At 36.7% G+C, this 25,830-nt stretch overlaps 1 protein-coding gene across 1 annotated transcript in view; it reads left to right on the forward strand.

Annotated features, from left to right (window-relative positions):
* The window catches only part of RXFP1 (relaxin family peptide receptor 1), a 60,377-nt gene that overhangs the window by 29,290 nt on the left and 5,257 nt on the right, over positions 1-25,830 (forward strand). Inside the window, exons 6-15 of the mRNA XM_025874376.2 lie at positions 2,856-2,927; positions 6,927-6,998; positions 7,085-7,156; positions 7,735-7,809; positions 15,404-15,475; positions 17,804-17,875; positions 18,940-19,011; positions 22,236-22,307; positions 23,189-23,260; positions 25,060-25,289. Coding sequence (XP_025730161.2) covers positions 2,856-2,927; positions 6,927-6,998; positions 7,085-7,156; positions 7,735-7,809; positions 15,404-15,475; positions 17,804-17,875; positions 18,940-19,011; positions 22,236-22,307; positions 23,189-23,260; positions 25,060-25,289 — 881 coding nt within the window. The remainder of the gene's footprint in view (positions 1-2,855; positions 2,928-6,926; positions 6,999-7,084; positions 7,157-7,734; positions 7,810-15,403; positions 15,476-17,803; positions 17,876-18,939; positions 19,012-22,235; positions 22,308-23,188; positions 23,261-25,059; positions 25,290-25,830) is intronic.

Genomic DNA, 25,830 nt, shown 5'->3' on the forward strand with positions numbered 1-25,830 from the left:
CTAAGAGAGCAAGTCGTGGTGGTTTGAAACCCCAGAGCATGTTGTTTGGGGGACTTAATTCCATTTTCATATCTGCCATGCAGGTTGTTTTATTTTCGCCTCAAGTAGCATCTGACATGCTAGATTCCCATCAGTTCAGCATTTTTGTGTATACTCCAAAAATCCATAATGGCCCGGGTTATGTTTACCTGCTATTTAGTCCAACTCTGTGACTAAATCATATCATACTTGAACTGTTGGGTTTAAATATCCTGTGCCTGAATCATGCTAACTAGAAAACATCCCAGAATTCCTAGTTTCATTTTCATACCTATGTCTGTTTTAGTTCTGGTTTTACACTGAAGAAACCTCACACATAGATGATCTATATCTATCTGTACATTCTTCCTTAAGAAAACAAATAGAAATTGAGCAAAAGCAGAAGAAAAATTAATCTACTTCATCCAAGGAAATGTACTCAAAACCCAGATAATCTGCAAAAAAGTATGTTTCACATTTAAAAAATAAAAATTTCAATAAAAATGACTTTCAAAACTTTATTCTGGATGTTTAACAATCAGCAGAGAAGAACTTCTCAAAATTAGGCCTTATGTAAAAACTTCAAGAGGATGCTTCGGTATTCTATTTTATGATTTTTGGAGACTGAAGAATTTTTCTGATCTGTAGCACCACCTTATGTCCACATGTTTAAAAGGCGTTAATACTCCCAATTTAAATATCAAAATTCAGGTTTATATAACACAGTAGTTCAGTATTTTTACATAATAAACATTGAACTAATTTTTTAAAGATTTTCTTTTTTAAGTAATCTCTCTACACCCAAAGTGGGGCTCACACCCACAACCCCGAGATCAAGAGTCACGTGCTCTACTGACTGAGCCAGCCAGACGCCCCAAATTACTTCTTGAACAGCCAGTTTGTTTTAACTAGTAGATCAAAATAGCCTAATTACAAAAAAAAAAAAATTCTACCTGATTATTAGAGATACAGCTTTGCTCAACCTCCATGCAATACAGTCTATTAATCACTAATCATTAAAATACTTAGGAACAAATAAATACATGCTAAAGGTTCGCTGTGTATTAGTGAGAAAGATGCATTCCCTATTATGTAATTGGAACCACAGCATGTTCTGTGAAATTGTTAAAAGCATAATAAATTTAATAATAACATTTTTACAATCACAGTTAGGTTTTCTTGCATGTTGGAGAAATAGGGAATCCTATTTAGTCAAAATTTCTAATTAACTAAGAATTTGTTCATGCTGAGGTTGCCGGGGTGGCTCAGTTGGTTAAGTGTCCAACTCTTTTTTTTTTTAAGATTTTATTTATTTATTTATTTATTTGAGAGCGAGAACATGAGAGGGGAGAGGGTCAGAGACAGAAGGAGACTCCCCACTGAGCAGGGAGCCTGATGCGGGCCTTGATTCTGGGACTCTGGAATCATGACCTGAGCTGAAGGCAGACGCATAACCAACTGAGCCACTCAGGCGTCCCATGTCCGACTCTTGATTTTGGCTCAGGTCATGATCTCAGGGTTGTGAGATCGAACCTGAGTTGGGCTCTGTGCTCAGCAGGGAGTCTGCTGGAGATTCTCTCTCCCTCTCCCTCTGCCCCCCCCCCCCCCCCCCCCCATGCTCGCGTGCTCTCTCTCTCAAATAAATAAATCTTTTTTAAAAAAATGTGTTCATATTGGTTTCTTCCTTATTGCTCCCAATATTTATAAAAATATATACATAGAAACTTCGGAACGCCCTAAAGGACAATGAGGACCTGTATTCAGAACAAGAAGTCAGGCTCAAAGCCCTTACTGTGTCATTTCTTACAACCTGGGGCCAGTACACGCAGAGGTACAAAGCTTTGCAAGGGTGCATTTGATGCATTTGCTTGTGCTCTGGTACCTCTTTCCTTTGACCTCCAGTCAGCCCCAGGCCAATCATCCCGGACGGCTAGTTACCTGTTTAAGACTGCATTCTTGTCTTGAGGCGCCAGTCTAACTTATATTCTTCTAATCCTGAGTCTCTTTACTTCTTTTTTTTCTTTTGCCATAAATACTCCTTATAAGCTTCCTCAAACACTTTTTGGAGCAAGGCTTGGGGTGTCAAATTAACAAAATTAAAGTTGACTTGTTGGGCAGATTTGTGATTAACACAGAATATGATCCAGGGCCTTAAAGATATCACATACTTGTACTTTTGCCAGCTCTTTGCTAAATGCCAATCTTTCTATTATAGCAGGAAATGTTAAAAAGTCTGACTTCTGGGACTGTTTGATTATTGAGTGCCTACTGTGCATTAAAGTTTTACTTATAGAAAATTCAAATATTAAATTTTAACTACTAAATGTTCATCCTTATGACGAGAATTTCTAAATAAAACTTGCTTAATCATACCCGAACTTAATAGCAAAACAAAATGACATGATATCTAGTTTCCCTAACTTATTGTGTTATGTTTACCTTTTTTTAATTAAAAAAATGTTTATTGGGCGCCTGGGTGGCTCAGATGGTTAAGTGTCTGCCTTCAGCTCAGGTCATGATCCCAGGGTCCTGGGATCAGGTCCCACATCGGGCTCCCTGCTTCTTGGGAGCCTGCTTCTCCCTCTGCCTCTCTCTCTCTCTTTCTGTCTCTCATGAATAAATAAATAAAATCTTTTAAAAAAACTAAAATAAAATAAAAAAATGTTTATTGCGGTGAAATACATAGGATGTAAAATGTACCATCTTAACCAATTACAACGTACATTCAGAGCCATTAAATACATTCCTGTTTTGCTACAGGCACCAAAGAGCTCTTTACATCTTGCAAAACTGAAACGCTCTTTCATTATGATTTTTTTTTATAATTCTCTCCACAGGTGCCTACAAAACAATAAGATTAGATCCGTACCCATCTATGCGTTCAGAGGACTCTACAGTCTTACTAAACTGTAAGTACCCGTGCCAATTAGTTTGCCCATTCCACAGTTCGTCCATTGCACACAGCCCTCCTGCCCACATCCGTGGAAGGGTCAGCACAGCCCTGTGTCCTTGGGGTTCCGACTCAGACAAGCTCCTGCGTGAGTCCTGACTTCAACAGCCCTTATTTCTTCCCATCTTCATCAATACTTCTTCTTTTCTGGGGATTTGTTGTTTGGGTTTTTTTTTTTTTTTCCCTAAAACAGCCATCCTAATGGGTATGAAGTAATATTTCATTGTAGTTAGCAAAGCTTTTTAAGATTGGCTTTCTCAAAGTTCCATTTCACTGAGTTTTACTAAGCAGCTGAACCTAACCTCCTGTAAGAAGTAATGGCGTGGAAATATAACCAAAACTCGCATAAATCAACAACTCCCTATATTTCTATTTCTGCCCCCTTACTTTCCATCTCACACCACTTTTTTTAATCCTAATCCAAGAAACTCATTCCAGTCAGATTCCTAGTTTGTGGCATGAGGGTTTGAGACTGAGGAAAAGCTATCTAATCATTTCACCAGCAAAATGGAAGAAGGGCCCTGGAGACTCGATGTCCTAAGAGTAACCACTTTTGCCAAGTCCTCCACCCTTCTAGCCCACCCAGCTCTTTCCTGTCTTGGCAAATCACCCAAAGTCCACATTGGATTCATTCCCACGAGACTCCTGACTATCTTTCTCTCCAATCCCCCATGAATCTGTTCAAAACTTTTGCTTGGTTTAATGTTCAATGGATGTGAAAGACAGTCCAGATTTGGTATAAAGTTCAACGGATGTGAAGACTAGTACCACAAATTTTAAAGGGTCCTCCATCTCCTTCCATGGTTACTCATAGCACTGGAATATTGTTTGGATGTTAAAGCTGTTACATACTGGGCGCCTGGGTGGCTCAGTCGTTAAGCGTCTGCCTTCGGCTCAGGTCATGATCCCGGGGTCCTGGGATCGAGTCCCGCATCGGGCTCCTTGCTCCGTGGGAGCCTGCTTCTCCCTCTGCTTCTCCCTCTCTCTCTCTCTCCCTCTCTCTCTCTCCTCCTCTGTCTCTCATGAATAAATAAATAAAATCTTTAAAAAAAAAAAAAGCTGTTACATACTTCCAGGTTATCAGTGACAATCATTGGATTCCCGCTTTTCATTCTTCCATAAATATTCATTAGCCCTTAGAGTGTGTAAATTTTTCAGCTAGACACCACGGGGAGGTGGGATAGAAAGATAAGTCAGACAGGTTGCCTTCCAGCAGCTTTCCCCCTAATGTTTCAGGAAAAGGGCTACGCTACCACTTAGAGAGAGGCATGCCTCTTGCACCCCAGAAGCTTATGATCTAGGGCGGGGAAACAAAACCAGCATGCACACAACAATTAAAGAATGATGAAAAGAAGTTACTTAATTAAATCCTAAACCTGTGTTGTTCAGATCAAAACTGCTATTAAGATTCACTGAAAAGGGCGCCTGGGCAGTTCAGTCAGTTAAGCGTCCGACTCTTCATTTTGGCTCAGGTCATGATCTCAGGATCGTGGGATCGAGCCTGGCATCACTGGGCTCTGCACTCAGAGCGGAGTCTGCTTGAGATTCTCTCCCTTTCCCTATGCCCCTCTCCCCGCTTGTGCATGCACATGCTCTCTCTCACTCTCTTGCTCTCTAAAATAAATAAATAAAATAAATCTTAAAAAAAAAAAGATTCACTGAAATGAGTGACCATTTGGGGTCTGGAGCAATGAAGGATGACTCAGGAAAATAAAGAGGACTGGGCTAAACAGAGGGGTATAGGATATGGGAGGGGGTCAAATGTACCTAGGGGATTGCTATCGGCTTTAAAAGGAGACCCCTGAGGCACATGCACCCCAATGTTTGTAGCATCACTGTCCACAATAGTCAAGATATGGAAAGAGCCCAAATGTCTATCAAACGAGGCATGGATAAAGAAAATGTGTGTATATATATATATACACACAATAGATTATTACTCAGCCATCAAAAAGAAAGAAATCTTGCCATTCGCGACGACGTGGATGGAACTGGAGGGTATTATGCTGAGTGAAATAGGTCAGTCAGAGAAAGACAAATACCATATGATTTCACTCATATGTGGAATTTAAGAAACAAAACAGATGAACAGAGGAGAAGGGAAGGAAAAACAAAATAAGATAAAACCAGAGAGGGAGGCAAACTATAAGAGACTCTTAACTATAGGGAACTGAGGGTGGCTGGAGGGGAGGGGGGTGGAGGAGGGGTAAGTGGGTGATGGGCATTAAGGAGGGCACTTGTTGGGATGAGCACTGGGTGTTATATGCAAGTGATGAATTACTAAATTCTACTCCTGAAATTAATACTACACTATATGTTAACTAACTTGAATTTAAATAAAATCTTGAAAGAAAAAGCAAGTAAATAAATAAATAATGAATAAATATAAATAAATAAATAGATAGATAAATAGATAAATAAATAAAGGAGAGCCCTGAGGTGGTCATGAGAAGCGTTGTAGTGATTCTACAACCTTCCTGTGCCTAAATGGGGTTCCAAGTTTACAGGGGAGGGAAAGAAGTGGTTCTAATACGGGGCATCATCTCTTGCTATCCCTAAGCAAAGGTCAAACTTTCTGGCGACAGGGGAGACAGCCGGCAGGAGAAATTTTATAAGATGTCAACTCTAAAAACTGTCAGAATGGAGAAAAGAGAGAAATCAGTGTGGTCCATGTCTCCATGGAAGTAAAATTTCAACTAAAACTTGCATATGAATCATAGGCAGAGAGGAAAAAGAAAAGGAAAGAAATCAGAATTGTAGGCATGAACAGAGGTGCTGTTGTAATAAATATGTACTGAGTGCTTATGTCATACATTGCCTCCAATGTTACCACAACCCAATAAAGCAGGTACTAATATTACCTCCATTTTAGAGTTGGGGAAACCGAGGCTTTCAGAAGTTAACAGCTTCCTTAGGGTCACACTGTTAATAAGTAGCAAAGCCAGGACTCAAGCTGACAGCAGAGTCACGCAGTGCATTGCTGTCCTAGAGAGACGGAGGTAGGAATAAACACGAAGGGAGGGCGAGATCCACGTAACAGAACAGAGTTGGTTCACTCTGAAGAAGGATAAGAAGTAAAGTTGGGTAGGTAAGGTGGGGTCAAACTCTTTGGCAAGGCATGCAATGTCCTTTTCTCCCAGAACAGACCCCCACCTGCCTCCCAGGTTCATCCTCCGTCTCTCTTCCCAGCCCCTTCATGGTGAGGCTGCACTGACATGCCTGGTGATCCCCTCACTTGTGGCTCTCTCTCCGACCTCTTGCCTCTGCATAAGCAATCTCCTCTGCCTATATGAACTCCTACCCATTCTTTGTTTTGCGAATGACATCTTCATCCAAATCTCCATGCATCCAATTGTGCCCCCTTTAGTAAAGGCTTCTGTGTCCTGACCCCTCCACACTCTGCTCTCCCCACCCCCAGCAAAGCCAAATTCTCCGCTGCAATGTCAGAACAACCATACCTTATAAACTTCTCTCTCTTCCCCACGTTACTATAATAACTTGTTCATATTCTGTCTTCCCTCTAGACTCAAAGCCCCTCAGAGAAAGGGATGATAGTGCCACAGAGTAGGTGCGCAAAACAATTTGATGAGTAAAGGCATAGGTGAATGAATGAATAGAGTGATTGATTGATTAAAGGTGAACTAAAATCTAGACATAAAAAGGTAAGTGACAAAGACCTTTTAGAGACCCAAAAGAAGGGAAAAGGTGTGATGAGAATAGCATATAAGAAAATCTAAGATGGATGATTCTTGTTTTTCCTTTCCTTATTGTAAGATATCAAGAAAGTAACACATTTGGGGCGCCTTGCTGGCTCAGTCAGAAGAGCACGCGACTCTTGATCTCAGGATTGTGAGTTTGAGTCCCACGTTGGGTGTAGAGATTACTGAAAAATAAAATCTTTAAAAAATCAAGAAAAAAGAAGGTAACACATTTATTGGAGTCATTTCTCTTTTTTCAGGTATCTCAGTCATAACAGAATAACTTTCTTGAAGCCGGGTGTTTTTGAAGATCTCCACAGACTAGAATGGCTGTATGTTTAATTTATGCGGCATTTTATAGTATTAGTTTTTATATTCTAAATATATAAATGAATCAATTTTTTCTTCTGGCTGGCAGGATAATTGAAGATAATCACCTCAGTCGAATTTCCCCACTAACATTTTATGGACTAAATTCTCTTATTCTCTTGTAAGTACTAAAAATTAAAGCAAATATTTCAATTGAAGGAAAAGACATGAAAAAAAATGACTGCTTTAAGTTCAACAGCATTAAATATGGAATTGTTAAAGCCCCCAAAAGGCCTTTCCAAGTACCAACCATCTTTTAATCATATTCTGTGAGGCTATTTTGTAGTTTTAATGATTTTATAAGATCTTCTGTCTTCTAGGACATCAGCCCATCAAAACTAAATTACTGGCATGTTTTATTGAAATATTCTAAAGCACACCATTACTGCCCTGTATTAATCTTGGTAAAGAAAATAACATTAATCGAAAATCAACTCCTTCTCACTACCCACTTTTGAAGGGCACAGGCTTTCCTTCAGTTACTAACATTGCTGCTTCCTCCATTTGACAACTATCATTTGTCGAATTTTATTACTAACAAGCACTTAAATATAACAAGACTTACAGAAAAAAAAAGAGAAGACAACTAACTTATTAGATTTTGGTGGTTTCAAAAAGGATAATGATAATACCATGTTTGACTTAAGATGAGAAAAGAACCAGAAAAATGTGACTTCTTTTCTTTCGTTTCTTTTTCAGAGCATTGATGAATAACGTCCTCATCCATTTACCAGATAAACCTCTTTGCCAGCACATGCCAAGACTGCACTGGCTGTAAGTTGATGAACCTTTTCTTAAAGAAGTCAGCTAACTTTCCTGGTTTTGCCTAGTTCATTTTGGATATTAGGTTTTTAAAAATGATAGGTTGTTAATGTCATATCACATTCCTCAAATTACTTTAGCATGGTTTTGTTATTAAACGTGCCCATTGTCTAAACCAACTCCTCTAGACTCTCGCCAAGATAAAACACCTCCCACGTGCACAAAAAAATTTGGAGGCAGGAAGAAGAAAGACAGAAGGGATGTCCAGCAGCTATAGAACATCTCTTTCTTCCTTCCTTCTGTCGGTCTGTTTTCACCTATTAATTTGATACAGAAAGACCAAGACACTTTAGTCTCATTCCTAAATTCTGCCTCATGGGAATATGATACTTAGAATTTATTTTTGAAGTCTAATCACAATAGAATATATTTCATGGAAATGTTTACAGTAACTTTGCTTATGGTAATAAGTATCACTCTACCTATTCAGAGCTCAGTTACCCAGTAAATTTGCCTATTTAAAATGCAGGTAAAAATGAAGAAATAAGTAACCAAAATAACTATTTGAAAGTTTATTCAATAAACCACATACACAGTATTATATGAAAACTTCCGCTGTCTCTCATTTTGTAGGAAAGTCTCAGAAGTTTTGTTTGTTGCTTGATTTCTAAGCTAGCAGAGTAGAAGAGCCAGATTAAAAGTAGAGGGGGAAAAGGGCACCTGGGTGGCTCATTCATTAAGCATCTGCCTTTGGCTCAGGTCATGATCGCAGGGTGCTAGGATCGAGTCCTGCATCGGGCTCCTTCCTCAGCGGGGAGCCTGCTTCTCCCTCCGCCTGCCGCTACCCCCTTGCTTGTGCTCTCTCTCTCTCTCTCTCTCTCTGACAAATAGACAAATAAAATCTTTAAAAAAAAAAGTAGAGGGGAAAGATAAGTTCAAAACATTAGTGTGAAGTGACAACTCTCAACTTGATAGTAAAGCAGGAGTGGGAAATGCTATAAAAAGCAGACATAATAATTCAAAACACACTAGTTTGGAACTATTTAGAGGAAGACAAACATCCCCAGAATCATTACTGAGTCCAGGGGGCGTCTTGGTATGACAGCATAGTAGCCCCCCTTGTTGACAAGCTAAAGTATTCAAGAAAAGGGCAAATTAAGTTCAATATCCTTTGTTGTAATTAAATTTTTTTCAAATAAACACATTAAACAGTTATTACATGCTCAGTAATCCAAACTTAGTAATAAAGCAAAATTGATTAATATTTACACAAGTAAATTAGCAATTAAAAATTCATGCGCTGAGACCAGAAGCAAATGTAGGAGATATTATGCCATACATTAATAAGCATTTCCTTTGCTTTTAAAAAGACAGCCAAATATACATCTCAGATAAAACTTTATTTTTTTAAAGATTTTATTTATTTATTTGAGAGAGAGAGCATGCTTGTGCTGGGGGGGTGGGTAGGAGGGAGAAGCAGACTCCCCACTGAGCAGGGAGCCGCATACAGTGCTGGATCCCAGGACCCCAGAATCATGACTTGAGCCAAAGGCAGATGCTTAAACAACTGAGCCACCCAGATGCTTTTAAATAATTAAGATTTATTACTAAAGGGGCACCTGGATGGCTCAATCGGTTAAGCTTCCAACTCTTATTTTTTTTAAGATTTATTTATTTGGAGAGAGAGAGAGCATGTGTGCAGGTTGGGGGAGGGGCAGTGAGAGAGGAAGAGAGGATCCCAAGCAGACTCCCCACTGAACTGTGAGCCTCATATGGGGCTTGATCCCACCACCATGAGATCACCACCTGAACCGAAATCAAGAGTCGGAGGCTTAATCAATTGAGCCACAGAGGCACCCCTGGTTAAGCATCCAACTCTTGGTTTCAGCTAGGTCATGATCTCAGGCTCCTGAGATCGAGCCCCAGGTTGGGCTCCATGCTCTGTGCGGGGTCTGCTTGAGATTCTCTCTCCTTCTCCCTCTCCCTCCCCCTCTGTTCCTCCCCCCGCTCCCACATGCCAGCTCTCTTTCTCTCTCACAATACAATAAATAAATCTAAAAAAAAAAGATTTACTACTAAAGAGGCAGACTTTTTACAATTTCATCACTAAAGTTACTATCTTTAAATTTTAACTACCCAAACAAGTCATCTCATATGCATTCCTGATAGTATTATCCCAATTTTATTTTATTTTTTTTAAAGATTTTATTTATTTGAGAGAGAGAGAGAGAGAGAGAGAATGAGAGATAGAGAGCACGAGAGGGAAGAGGGTCAGAGGGAGAAGCAGACTCCCTGCCAAGCAGGAAGCCCGATGTGGGACTCGATCCCGGGACTCCAGGATCATGAACTGAGCCGAAGGCAGTCGCTTAACCAACTGAGCCACCCCGGCGCCCAGTATTATCCCAATTTTAATGCTAGTAATAATAATTTTTGCTTTATAAATATTCATTTATTTTAAAACTAATCACAATACAAGGTAAAGACCTTGCACATGAACTTTTATTTAGCAGAGTATAAACTGAAAAATCTGTTAGATGTGTTGGTAAAAAAAAATTATTTAACTGATTTAGTGGAAAAATATGCATAAAATAAGAGACATATGACAGCCCAGGATAATATGCTTGCAAGACATACGACAGACAACAGATTAAAACCTTTGTTATAGTTCTTTCAAAGCAAAAAATGAAAACTGTAAACACCACAATAGAAGTTTGGAAATTCAAAAAGTTAGACATATAAGTAGTAAATAAGCCCATGAACAGATGGGGCAATAGCCAAAGGTGAACTAAAGATCAAGAGAGTAAATTAAACTTATTTTGATGGGAGACGAAGTAGGTTTATTTATAGGCAAGAGAAGCTAATATGAAGAATTTGAAACTATAGAAAACGATAAGATACATTATGGAGCAAGGTGCTGGAAGACATGGACCCAGATGGAAAAATAAAATGCGATACACACACAGCATTTAGAATGAATGAACTAGCCCTACTTCAATCAACATGGCTCAGTTTCAAGAACGTAATATGAATTATAAAGAAAAAGTCACCAAAGAGTACATATATTACGATCCTGTTCCAACAAGATTATGCTTAGGATACGGAAAGCCACAAAACAACATTGCTCTCTTGGCATGGATGAGAAGGAACTTTATCATCTACAAAATAATATTGAAAAAATAGACTTTAGAACAGGGACTATAACCAGGGATAAAGAGGGATATCACACAATGATAAAGGGGTCAATTCAGCAAGAAGACATAATAATCTTAGATAAGTAAACAGTTTCAAAATGAATAAAGCAATAACCATGGAACTATAAAGAAAAATATCCAGGAATCAAAATACATCACTTAAAACCAACAAATCTACCAATGTGTGGATATTTGATATTCCTAAGGCAAACATTAATAAAAAGCATATAACTGACCAAAATCATATGGTGGGAGAAAAGTAGAGGAGCAGAAAGGAAGACAACATATTCTCATTTTATCATTGCTTATAATAAAAATTATAATAGGAAATTAATAAGTATTGTTATTCTCTAAGAAAGAGAAGATACGATGTATTGGGTAAAGTTATAAAGATAACCAATAGAATATACAAACCTTTCTAAAGATTAAAAGAAAGTTTTTTTAATTTGTTGAGAGTTTTTTTAACCTATAAAAACCATGTGGTAATATTTTTAAATAGCAGACAATAGTCTGGTATTTAAAGTCAGCTAAATTAGTCATATCAGTACACTTAAGCAGGTTTAACTTACTTATTAAAAAGAAAAGAGGGCGCCTGGGTGGCTCAGTTGGTTAACCGACTGCCTTCGGCTCAGGTCATGAGTCCCAGCCCAGGATCGAGTCCCATATCGGGCTCCCTGCTCAGCAGGGAGTCTGCTTCTCCCTCTGACCCTCTTCCCTCTCGTGCTTTCTATCTCTCATTCTCTCTCTCACAAATAAATAAATAAAATCTTTAAAAAAAATAAAAAAGAAAAAGAAAAGAGGGGGCGCCTAGGTGGCTCAGATGGTTAAGCGTCTGCCTTCGGCTCAGGTCATGATCCCAGGGTACTGGGATCCAGCCCCGCATTGGGCTCCCTGTTCTGCAGGAAGCCCACTTCTCCCTTTCCCACTCCCCCTGCTTGTGTTCCCTCTCTCTCTGTGTCTCTGTCAAATAAATAAATAAAATCTTTAAAAAAAATAGAGAGAGAGATCTTCACATTGGCTCACAAAACAAAACCTAATTCATTGCTATTTACAAAAAAAACCCCACAACTAAAACTAAGTGATTAAGACAGATCAAAAATAAAAGACTGGTCTAAAGTATTCCGTATATATGCAAACCAAAAACAAAAAACAAAAAAACAGACATTTTTTTATCTAAGTATATAAAATTCTGGCCAATTTTCATTAAACAACACTAAGAAGGACATTTAAATGCTATAGTGTGCAATTTCTCACAAAAGATATTACATTATAAATATATATGCACCAAATAATTGATATAGTAACAAAAAGAATATGAAGAACTAAATAACATAACTAATGAGCTAACTCTAATTTATGTATATCAAACTGCAATGTCCCTTTTCAATAACAGAACTGATCTATTTGGGACAGCAGTGTGCCCAGCAAAAATACGACATCCCCAGATTTCCTACATCTTGATATAGCCACATGACTAAGCTCCAGTGAATAAGGTGGAAGAAGTACAGTGTAGAACTTCTGGGAAATATCCCTAAGGAGAAATAGGCAGGCTTTTCCTCTCTTTCCTTATCCAGAAAACATGGATATGATGGCTCAAGCTTTAGCATCATCCCGGACCATGAAGACAAGGGCATGTAAAAAGTGAACATGAAACAACTTTGTGAAACTACCAAATTAGCCCTGGACTACCAAACTGTAGTTATGTATTTATGCTGTTATGGTTGGGTGTCTGCCAGACTTACCTGCACCTAATTCTAATAGATATAAACCTGAAAGCAAACAACGTCCAAAGAACTTCACCAAAATTGATCATATATTTTAGGACATACACATACATAAGCCAAACTCAAGGAAACAGATGGAGGGATTAGCTTAAAACAGGAGAAGGGTCAACTCTTCCTCTTGAGACTAGGAGACCAGGTGCATATACAGGTAAGTGTGTAGATGTTGAGTAGAAGGTCTGGGGGTTCTCCCTGCCTCATCACCTCAATTTTCTCCTTAAAATAGGAGTCAGAAATGTTTCAAAGGTAGGGGGAGGAAGTAGAGGTTAAGGAGATTTGCATGTTTAGAATGCCACTAAGGGATAAGAGAGGAAGCTGAGAAGAAACAGGCAAGATTTTGGGGGTTGTTACTGTTGTTCTTCAGATCAAAGAAACAAATTTTCAAGTTTATGCCTCAAACCGGATCCCTGTGTATCAAGGACTAAAACCTCTCATTTTAGGAAGAAAGCAAAAATAAATTTCCCAATAAAGGTTAAAATGAACTCAAAATTAACCTAAACTGACAATTTAATCAAAAGTCCCTAAATGATGCCTCGAGGTGTGCCTCTTACTGATTTTTACAAATTAGTAAATTAATGCTTAAATATATATACTTATATAAGTATATATATATAAATATAAATTAAAACTTAAATATTTTTGTTGGTTTACTAGGAAAAAAGTTGTTACAATAGTAACTAACAAGAAAAACTATCAACTCACCTAAGGATACTTTGTGAGACTTAAGAAAGCATCACCACAGGCGCCTGGGTGGCTCAGTTGGTTAAGCAACTGCCTTCGGCTCAGGTCATGATCCTGGAGTCCCGGGATCGAGTCCTGCATCGGGCTCCCTGCTTGGCGGGGAGTCTGCTTCTCCCTCTGACCCTCTTCCCTCTTGTGCTCTCTAACTCTCATTCTATCTCTCTCAAATAAATAAATAAAATCTTTAAAAAAAAAAAAAAGAAAGAAAGCATCACCACCTGGTGGTAGATTCTCGGTAACAGCAATAAAAGAGGAAAGAAATGGATGGTCTCTGTCACTGACAATATATATTGTGAGAGACCAGAAGTTTTGACCAGAGCTAATGACCAAAAAAAGTAGTACTATAAGTACTTAGTTTCCAATTTCATAGGACAGTAGAATTTTTTCTTTAGAAGGATGATCTAGAATCAAGATTTAAGACTTAATACAATATTCCATATAGTACAGAAATCCTGTCTATAAAATTCTTGAGTTGTGGTATATTGCCTCTACTAAATATCAATAGCAATAATAAGATTATTCTCTGGACACTAGATCGCGAGCTGAAATTTGAAATATTTTGTGTCCTTCATCCAGTAAATCTAATGTTGCAACCTGATGCAACATAGAAAAACCCTATGATATCTTCTACAGCCTGACTTCAAATATAGCTCTCTTATTTTGCTCTTTTCTATTACAAATACACCCTTTTCTTCAACTGACTTGATTTCTAGGCCCCTTACATCCTGGTCTTCCAGATTGTTCAGATATGCCTTGATTTGTCAAAGTCTATTTTTATTGCGATGCCTAAAATAGAACTGACTATTCCAGATGTAGCCTACCCAGCAGAATATAGGTGTTTCTTTTAATGTTACCCATGTTTCCCTGGCAGATTTTCATACCTGTGTCACACTTCAGCTCATATACCTTAGTCACAATTGTTCTTGAATAGCTCTATATTATTTGGTGACCAGAAAACTAAGTATTGGGGTAGACAGAACAGATTTAAGGACCTACTCCTGAAAGTATATCCCTAACCTTGGCTAACTCTCTGTTCTACAAACTTCCACCATAAACCTAATGATAAGACAAAAGAGAGACAATAAAAGAATGCCTTCATGATCACCATAAAGAAGAGACACTAAAATATACGTTTTTTGACACGTTTTACTTCTCAGACCAGACTCCTGCTGGTGACAGCATCACACAGCAAGGGAGCATAAGTAGGGTCTCTATGCATCTCCCTGAACTGGAAGTTGGAAAGCCAAGGACAGCGTGGCCTGTGTGGCAATATAATAAAGCAAACAATGGTGTTCTCAGTGGTAAAAGGTTATTGAGAATTTTTCCTAGGGTGTGTTTAGGCAAGGGACGTAGAGGTGAAACACTGTTTTGACAGCAGGAGCTTCTGCAGCAATATTAGAATCTTCTGCAGACTTCTATAGCAAATAGGGTCACACCACTTAGAGAAATGTCATTGGTAAGTCTAGACACATGTTCTGTTGTTTGTTGTTGTCATTTTTTAAGGACAGGAGTTTATTGAATATACCACAAGGGAGCGGTGTAGACAGATGTTTAACACATATCGCTATTAAATATCTGGTAAGGAAGTGGATATTTATCATAACAAATTTTTTAATTTGACTTCTCATTCTCTTCACATTTCTCAGGATAACATATGTACCCATATGAACATATGATACAGATGTGACTCAAAACATTTTTACTATGAACACAGAAAAAGAAGCAGTACATATATGTATTATTTCAGCTCTTATGTAAGTGGCTACATGTGGGAATCTATATGAAATAAACAGCATGTGAAAAAAAGATATTTTATGAGAAAGCAAATAATTCTTGAGCAATTTATTTCTATGATTAAAATTTAGCTTTATCATTTTTGTTTTTATGTTTCAGGGACTTTGAAGGCAACCATATCCATAATTTAAGAAATTTGACTTTTGTTTCCTGCAGTAATTTAACTGTTTTGTAAGTAGTGTTTTATCCTTTTGAAGTGATGTTAAATATCTTTACAAACAAAATTAATCATTTATATGAACATAAGTTAGCATAAACATGCACAGCAATTATGGTAAATGTTCACTTATGACTTGAGGTTTTCTGAAACTGAAGTGCATTGGCAAAATTATTGAAGTTCACACCAAGCTTCATCAAGATTCACAACATGCATGGATCATCACAACAGTACTCTATTTATGAGATCTGTTTTTCTCACACTTAAATAATACCCATTTTAATGGAAGGAAATTTTCATTGACCACCTAAAATCTCTCCTTGGATCTCAGTTGAGAAACACTAAGTTAGTCTTAATCTGTAAGAATGTTTGCCCTTTGCAAATTATTACTGTAAAGATTGTGGAAAAAAGTTAATTACAACCAGAATTTTTTGAAATACCACAGAATGTCTACACCCGTGAAGATATAATTGTGGACACCAGGATAAACTTTAGAATGTTATTGAGTATAATTTCTCCTTACATCTTTCTGGCCTATTTTAAACTCACACTGATTTTTCCATGAAAGCGAAGGAGGCTGGAGCTTCTTTCAATATAAAAACACGACTGCCTCATTTATGGGTTATTCTTTTAGAACAGTGCTTTCCAAACTGTGGGTTGAAAGTCACAAGTGGGTGATGAAAGCAATATGGTGTCTTCCGACTTGCTTTTTTAATGGAACAAAGTTTAATTGAATTGAATAGAAGTATCAGAATGCAGTTCAGATAATTAAATGTACTGTTTCTTGAGTCTTGGGTTCTGTGGGTGTATGTTATGTCCCAATGTTTTTAAGAGCAGTTACCAGGGGAAAACTTTGAAAACCACTATACTAGAATCCTTCTGCAAACATCCCAGAACCCATCTTGAAATCCATACTAGAAACATAATACTAGGACCTCTGTGTACAGGCAATGCAAGAGCTATCACCGATAAAACAAAAATTTTCCTCCAATATGCATCCCCCATTCCAATGGGTTCAAGCCACTAAGATGTTTGAACTCTTGCACAGTGAGCTCAGCAGTCTTCAGGTGCAGGATGCTTTATATCAGTCATGCAAAACAGTTCCTACTAACTGCCCAAAAGAAACCAAACTGCACCTGAAGGACATCGACCAAAACTTGCAACTTCTTTGCTGTTCTACTTTTATTTGTTCTTAAAGAAGCCTCTGTGTGAGGAAATCATTTTTGAGTTCCCTCTTGGCAGGGGCTTGTGCTTTTCTGGTCTAGGGATACTGGCAGGAGGTGGTAATGGTTTGAAGAGCTGAGAGAAAATAAATACTTCAAGATGGGACAAGGCCAACCTTTGAGAATATCACACATTTAAAGAATTGGAAACATTTTAAGACTTTTTTTTAAAAGATCTTATTTATTTACTTGTCAGAGAGAAAGAGAGCACAAGCAGGGGAACTGCAGGTACAGGGAGAAGACGGCTCCCCGCTGGGCAAATAACTCCATATAGGGCTCGATCCCAGAGCCCTGGGATCATGACCTGAGCCAAAGACAGGCGCTTAATGGCCTGAGCCACCCAGGCCACGGGATTTTAACACTTTTCCATGAGTTACTCCTTTACGCTGGCTCATAATACATGAGATCAGTGCAGAAATGTACTGGTCAAGAAATACATACAGTCTGTGGGGCAACTGGGTGGCTCAGTCCGTTAAGCATCTGTATTCGGCTCAGGGCATGATCTCAAGGTCTTGGGATTGAGTCCAGAGTGGGGGCTCCCTGCTCAGCTGGGAGCTGGCTTGTGCGCTCTCGCTCTGTCAAATAAATGAATCTTAAAAAAAAAAAAAAAAAAAAGGAATTACATACAGTCTGGTTCAACATCCCAAACTAGAGATCTTCTGAATTGGTCCAGTTTAGATTAGACATCCTTAGGCAACTCCACCCCAAGTCGCATCACCTAGCAGATGCGTATGAGTGCTACTGGGCGCGTGCGCGCGGGGTATTCTGTTAGAGACGCAGTAGGCGGACTGAAGAAGAGGCGGCTCTAACCCAGTTCTCGGTGCTCTCCGGTGCATGAAATTCAGTCTGTATTCTCAAGAATTCACATTTTCACTATTTCCCTTGCAGAGTTCTTCCCTACCTCACTTAAAAATTTGAATAATATTTTATTTTTATCATCATTGAAAGACTTGAGAAATTTAAAACTAAAATTAGACTGGGTAAGTAACCATACTAAAAATACATGATGTGAAAATGCACTATATATAATTTTTTTTTTCCGGTTGTTAATCTTCCCTCCAAAAACTCATTTATCTCTTACCTCAAGGAGCCACAACATATTTTTCTTTTCACTTTCAGGGTAATGAGGAAAAACAAAATTAATCACCTAAATCAAAATACTTTTGCACCTCTCCAGAAGCTAGATGAATTGTAAGTTTGATAAGACTTTTGTTTGTATGGTTTTAGTTCAAACTTGTTACACATATATGCTTTTATACATTTGAGAAATATTTATCTCTTTTCCTAGCATTATTTGTATGTACTTTGAGCCATAAATGAACTCTATATAGCTTACAAAAATACACATTAATATATATATATATATATATATACAATAACTATTTGAGGAAAATGAGATAAAGGAAACATAGCTACAAAGAAACAATAAAGTCAGGGTAAATTTAATAAATAAAATACATCCTACATCACTCTGTCCCACTGCTAGAGAGGAACAGCACATTTGTCTTTAAGTTTCTTAAAGAGTTAGGATTCAGAGACTATAAGATAAAAAGACATACTTTGCTAATTCTGGAAATAGAAGATAATCTTGGATCCACAAAGAAATTAGACATCCTTGGATAACATCCCGACCTATAATAATGGAAGAGACACATAAGTTAAATCAACTGTCTATACTGTCCTTTTTTTAAGATCAGTGACCCAGTTCCAAAGGGCATTAAAACAGCGCTCCTATAAACCAAAGCTTTATGGCCCGAGCACATAGTAGCTGATTATCAGAATAAAATATATGTTGGGCAATGGATGAAGTACATGTCCTTCAGACAATTTTCTTATGTTTTACTATTAATTTTCTCAATTGGATTTTGCTAAAGTTTGGGCTAGCCACTACAGTCGACCCTTGAACAACTTGGGTTTGAACTGTGCAAAAATTAAGGCTCCAAATCATATTCCTACTCTAATGTAAAAGGAAGAAAGGAATGAAGGGAAGGGGAAAAGAGGCACAACACATACATTAATTAAATTAGAAAATAAAAAAATATCAGCAAGCATTTGTCTCTGAAGAAGTGATGAAATGGGATAAATTATTTTTATATTTTCCCATTACACTCGCTTTTCTAAAACTTTTAGACTTCTGGTAATTAATGTAACTAACAGCACTGTTAAAAAGTTGTATAATCATTTCCTAACAAATTACAGAACAATGAATAAAGTCTTAAGAAACTGATATGACATGGTTGCAATTATTTCCCTAGGGATTTAGGAAGTAATAAGATTGAAAATCTTCCACCGCAAGTATTTAAGGATCTGAAGGAGCTCTCACAATTGTAAGACCGATACTAATTTTGTCGTTTCACTTCTTTGTTTGTTTTAATGTCTTTTATCTTTTAAACTGTAATAACATACATAACACAAAATTTAGCATTTTAACCATTTTAAATGTACAGTTCAGTGATATTAAGTACATTCATGTTGTACAACCATCTCCACCACCCATCTCCAGAACTTTTTCATCCTCCCAAACTGAACCTCCATACCTATTAAACAATATCTCCTCATCACCTCCCCTGACCAGCATCTCTGTTCTGTTTTTATTAATTTGACTATTCTAGGTACCCCATATAGATGGAATCATTCAATAGTTGACCTTTTGTGACTGGCTTATTTCACTTAGCATAATGTCTTCAAGGTGCATACATTTTGTAGCATGTGTCAGAATTTCTGGATATTATTCTGAATAATAGCATTAATTCATAATATTATTCTAAATAGTAATTCACTATATATAGTGACATATATATGTAAATATACATATATATATATGTCACATTGTGTTTATCCATTCATCCATTAATGGACACTTGGGTTCCTTCCACCTTTTAGTAATGCTGCTCTGAACATGGGTGTACAAATATCTGTTTGAGACCTTTCTTTGAATCCTTTTCAGTATATAGCCCCAGAAGTCAAATTGCTGGATCATACGGTAATTCCATGTTAACTTTTTGAGGAAACAGCACACTGATTTCCACACCATTTCACATTCTACTAGCAGTGCACGGGTGTTCCAATTTCTCTACATCTTCAACAACACTTGTTCTTTTCTATCTTGGGGGGTTATATTCATCCTAATGGATGTGAAATGTCATTGTGGTTTTGATTTGCATTTCCCTAATGGTTAATGATATTGAACATCTTTTCATGGGCTTATTGGCCATATATCTTCTTTGGAGAAGTGTCTATTCAAGTCTTTTGCCCATCTTTTTAATTGGGTTGATTTCTGTTGTTGAATTGTAGGAATTCTTTATATATTTTAGATATTAAATCCTTTTCAGATATATGATTTGCAAGTATTTTCTTCTATTCAGTAAATTGCCCTTACACTGTTGATAGTCTCCTTTGACATACAAAATTTTTTAATTTACATGCAGTCAAATTTTTCTAGTTTGTTGTCATTGCCTATGCTTATGGTGTTGTATACAAGAAATCATTGCTTAATCCAGTGACCTGAAGCTTTTCCCCTATGTTTTTTTTCCTAAGAGTTTTATAGTTTTATATTTAGGTCTTTGATCCACTTTGTGTTAATTTTATACATGATGTAAGGTAAGTTCTAAGTTCATTCTTTTGTATGTGGATAGCAGTCTGGTTTTCCCAGCTCTATTTGTTGAAAAGACTGTCCTTTCCCCCACTGAACAGTCTTGACACCATATATACAAGGGTTTATTCCTTTGCTGTCTATCCTATTCCATTGGTCTATATACTTGTCTTTGTAACAGTACTACCCGGTTCTGATTACTGTAGCTTTGTAATAAGTTTTGAAATTAGGAAGTGTTAAGCCTCCAGCTCTGTTCTTTTTCAAAATTACTTTAGCTATTCAAGCTCCTGTGAGATTACATGCAAATTTCAGAATGGATTTTTCTCTCTATGCCAGAAGTATTAGGATTGTGACAGAGATTGCACTGAATCAATGGGTCATTTTGGGGAGTATTGACATCTTTTTTTTTTAACATGTATTTATTTATTTTAGAGAGAGAGCACGGGAGTGGAGGGAGGGACAGAGAGAATCTTAAGCAGACTCTGCACTCAGTGTGGAGCCAGACACGGGCTCAATCCCAGGAGCTCAAGATCACAACCCTGAGATCAAGACCTGAGCCAAAACCAAGAGCTGGATGCTTAACCGAGTGCACCACCCAGGCGCCCCAGGGAGTTTGACATCTTGACAACATTAAGTCTTGTAATCCATAAACATACAGTGTCTTTCCTTTTAGTGGTGTCTTTTTAAATTTCTTTTGGCAACATTTTATTTTCAAACACAAGTCTTTCACTTCCTTGGTCAAGTTTATTCCTAAATATTTGGTTCTGTTGATGCTATTGTAAATTGAATTACCTTTTGCATTTTCGTTTTGGATTGTTCATTGTTAGCATATAAAAACACATTCAGTTTTTGTGTAGTGGTTTTGTATTTGGCAACTTTGCTACATTTAGTTATAAGTTCTAACAATTCTGTGTATGTGTGTGAAATCTTTAGGGTTTTCTACATACAGTATCATGTCATATGTGAACAGAGATAATTTTACTTCTCCCTTTCAAATTTGAATGCTTTTTTTTTTTTCCTTGCCTAATTACTCTGGCCAGACTTCCAATACTATGTTGAATAGAAGCAAAAGTGGTCATCCTGGTCTGATTACTGATTTTGTAGGAAAAGCTTTCAGCCTTTCACCGTTGAGGATGATGTTAGCTGTGGGCTTTTCATATATGGCCAGTATTGTGTTCAGATAGTTTCTTTCTAGTCCTAGACTGTTGAGTCCACTTTATTTCTTTATACAACTCAATTTTCATTGTCATTCTTCCTCTCTTTCTACAATCACTGCCTCCCAGAAGCTTCCCCACTTAACTAACGATCTGACCTAGAATAAATTTCTCTAAGAGAATTTGCCCTGAGAAGCTCCCTTTAATCAATGATTTTTGTCTCAAGGTTTTTGGTTTTTTTTTTTTACAAAGATTCTGAAATTTTTTTCTATCGAAATTGAGCTACACTATAACTCTGGTCTCTATCTCTTTGTTCCCAGCTATAGCCTTTTACTTTTCATTTCCATGCCTCACAAATCATTAGCACAAATGTCACTCTTTGGCATAAGATTTATTGTAAAAAATATTCAGGATGATTCCATCAGTTCAAATTTTGACAAAATGAGATTGTTTTCCATTTAACTAAATGAGATCCTAGGCAAAAGGTGAAGTATGTGTGGTTTCTTGCAGAGCACCTTACTGCTTCTATGGTGAGAGCCATTTCTTGACAAGTCCACTTTCATTCTTATGTTGTCTTAGCTCCCTCTCACTAAACAAAATCATAGTGTTAATTAAGAGCCAGGCGCAATTCTAGGTGTTTTATCTCCATTGATTCGTTTAAATATTTGATGAACTCTGTAAGGCAAGTGCTGTTACTACACTTTTTTTGTTAATGTTTAAAAGTAATCTGGTCAACAGATAACACTTTCTCTTTACTTAAGCAGTTTCTAGAAATGACCTATTGCTGCCTTTTTTTAAAAAACAGGAATCTTTCCCATAACCCAATCCAGAAAATTCAAGCAGATCAATTTGATTATCTTGTCAAACTCAAGTCTCTGTAAGTATATACCTATGGGGATAGTTTTATGATGAAATTGTTATTTATATACTAATAGCTAATAAATTTTATAAAATAAAATTTGTACACTCTTTCAAATCAGAAACTTTATTCCTGGGATACGCGTTAAACACCACGAAACCATATCAGTGCTCACTAGACTATGAACAAGAACTTTTATCTTACATATTTATAAACTAAAAATCAGATAATGATTTTACATTTTTCTGTAATCACCAGGAGCTTATATTAGATTGTTTGCTTTGATCTTCCGAAGGCAACTCTGCATATTCATTTCTCCATTAACACTGGTATCTAGGATTTTATTATAGCCCTTGTTATCCCAAAGATGCAATATTCTAGATTATATAAATCAGTACTTACACCACACACACACACACACACACACACACACACACACACACACACAAATCTGTTATGGTCTAAGAATTGCCTTTAAAATATAAGCTTCAGTTCATTTAATTTAAATGTTCTCTCAGTAAAATGGCATCTTATTAGAAAAAAATATATTATTTAAAAATTACTAGAAAAATGTCAAACCTCTCTGCTATTGTAATATTATCTAAAAGATAATGTGTGTTCATTTATTCCACAAACCCTTATTGAATAGTTACTATGCACAAAGCATGTGTTATGATCTATAAGGATCAAAAAAAATTCAAATGGAGGAGATATTTGTGTAAAAATGTCAGAATCAAAAAGGAGTTGGGGAAGTAAGTGCATAGGGCAGGCTGAGTATTAATGTTTGGTTCACAATCGGTGTTAACTGACAGCATTTTATTAAACTGTCCTTCACAAAAACTCGTTTTATTACACCCTTGTAATGTATGTTATTTTGATAATTAATTTGATATTTTTAGCAGCCTAGAAGGAATTGAAATTTCAAATATCCAACAAAGGATGTTTAGACCTCTAATGAATCTCTCTCACATGTAAGCAGATGTTTTTCTTGTTTTTCACCTTGATTTCAATCTTTTATGTTTCCATGTGCACTGTGCTAATACATCCATACCCAATGCATCCAATCTATCAGATTTTCCGCCGACTCATTTGCCTAAACAATATTATTCTTAAAGTGTTGCTATTGGATGGGATGATTTTTAGTGTTCCATGGTTTGGTAGAATCAAAGGTGATTTTTTAAATGTCAGAGAACATGAGTGTGGAGAGAACACAGTCTTATAAGCTCTCCTTAGCTCTGATAACATTCATACATAGTGATATTTGTCTGATGAGCTAGTAATTCGCACACATGGTCTAAGTGTTACCAGATGAAGAAATAGGAACTTATATAAGCAACACTAAATAAATGTAAGTAAATAATTGCTGTAAATGAGGAAAGTATGGAGAAATCCTCCTCAGTAAAAATTGCCTCCAATGTCGGGACATGATTGGAACAAGTGTGTATGGATAAAATAGCAAGCTTTGAAAATTTTTTCATTCAAACAGTGTGTATTATGGTACCATTGATTCCATGCTTTGGAAACATTTTTCTTTAATTGAATGCAGTCTTATAGCAGAGGTTAGAATGATCTCCGTGCCAGAGTAATTAAGTCTCGACAATTTAGAAAGTGTCATGTCAGCCAACACCACTCTATAATTTTGCTTATATTTTAAGTCTAACGCAGGACATTTCTTTTGTTTTCCATAACTCTTCAGAGAGATGCTTATAAAAGTTTCTTTAATTGCACACAACATATAACACTCGGACTAATGTAAGCCAAACAGAGTTTATTGGGAGAAAATGGTATACCTCATAAAACCCAAGAAACAACTCAAGGAACAGACTTGAATTGGGCAGAAACCATATCAGATCTAAAGGATTCAGGCAGCAAGAGTTAAAAACAGGACAATATACTGTAATTGTAATTGTCAAGCTTTTATCTTGTATTACTCCAACTCTCTAAACTGTAATGATTTATAATTTTTGCCAGAGTACATAGCGTTAGAGGCAAATAGATCTAATCTGAACTTCAATCAATTTCTACATTTATTAGAAAATTTCATAGCACATAATTTGCCTCCACTGAAGATTCATCTCCTCCTATGGTGATGCTAATAACTAGCTCATGGAGGTGATTTGAGAGTTGATTCCTGATACCTAGAAGATGCTCAATAAATGGTGTTGGTGTTGCTGGTAACACAGTAGTCATTACTGATTATCTGGGTAGTGTCCTCATCAACACGAGAGGTCTCTCTATTGATGAAAAAATTAACTGAACAAATATTTATTGACACCTTATTACATACCAAAATCTGGTCGAGGGATAAGCATGTGAACAGGCAGGTACAGCTCACATAATAACTTCTATAGTAGAAAAGCCTCGGAAGCCAGAGGAGAAAACATTTGGCTTCCTCTTCCCTCTGAGGGCTGAAAAGATTAGTTGAAGCAAAAATAGGAGCTACGTAAACACTAAAAATCCAATAAAAGTTCCTTTAGATGGATTAATTCTCTTGATCCCATGCTAATGGTTTATTTATGTTTTGAGGCATGTCGCACACTTGTATATTCATGATGCCTATTTGCTGCTCTGACCCACATATTCTTTTGCAGTGAAATCAAGTTCACAAGAATTAAAATGTAAACCTTTAGTATCCTTAATGTTTTACATGACTGTGAGGCTCATATTAAGACATTTTCTTTCTACTGAGAAAATGTAGAAAAGAAATATGAATGTATAGTGGCACTGAATTAAATTTAAAATCTTATTTAACTTTCTCTTTGTGCATCAGATATTTTAAGAAATTCCAGTACTGTGGGTATGCACCCCATGTTCGCAGCTGTAAACCAAACACTGATGGGATCTCATCTCTAGAAAACCTCTTGGCAAACATTATTCAGAGAGTGTTTGTCTGGGTTGTATCTGCAGTTACATGCTTTGGAAACATCTTTGTCATTTGTATGAGACCTTACATCAGGTCTGAGAACAAGCTACATGCCATGTCAATCATTTCTCTCTGCTGTGAGTATTTCCTGATTGAGGAGGAATTATAGTTTTGAAATACATAAAAGCACTGGTATTAGAAAATAAGTAAACAGAGTGGTAGAATTACAAGATTTTACATTTTTCTCCTTTTTGCTTATATATTGTTTTCACATTCACTGTAATGAAAATAAAATGACTTTGGCGAGAAAGAAACTAAGTATTTAAAACAGGAAAATTCAATTACCTTACACAGATTAATGAAGCTCTTGTTTATTAGTTTTGTCTCATAAAGAATATCTCGTTCGTTAGTTTTCTTCTCTGAGGGCATGTTTTGTTAAAGCATATAAACTCTTCTACTATGAATAAAATGGCAACTTTTCACGGTCACATTTTTACACTCAGAATTGTATTTACTTTTTGTTTGCATGTATGGATTATAGATATTGACTTAACTCATAGCTGTTTTTCTGGTTTCTGCGCTACTAAAATCTCTTCCATTCATAATTTGAAATATTTGAATAAGAAAATGTTTTTACATAGTATTAAATTTTTTAAAGTTTTTGAAATGTGACTGCAG

Source organism: Callorhinus ursinus, unplaced genomic scaffold (assembly GCF_003265705.2).
Source record: "Callorhinus ursinus isolate GAN/ISIS: 27379988/994484 unplaced genomic scaffold, GSC_fseal_2.0 scaffold4, whole genome shotgun sequence".
In the NCBI taxonomy this organism is placed as follows: Eukaryota; Metazoa; Chordata; class Mammalia; order Carnivora; family Otariidae; genus Callorhinus; species Callorhinus ursinus.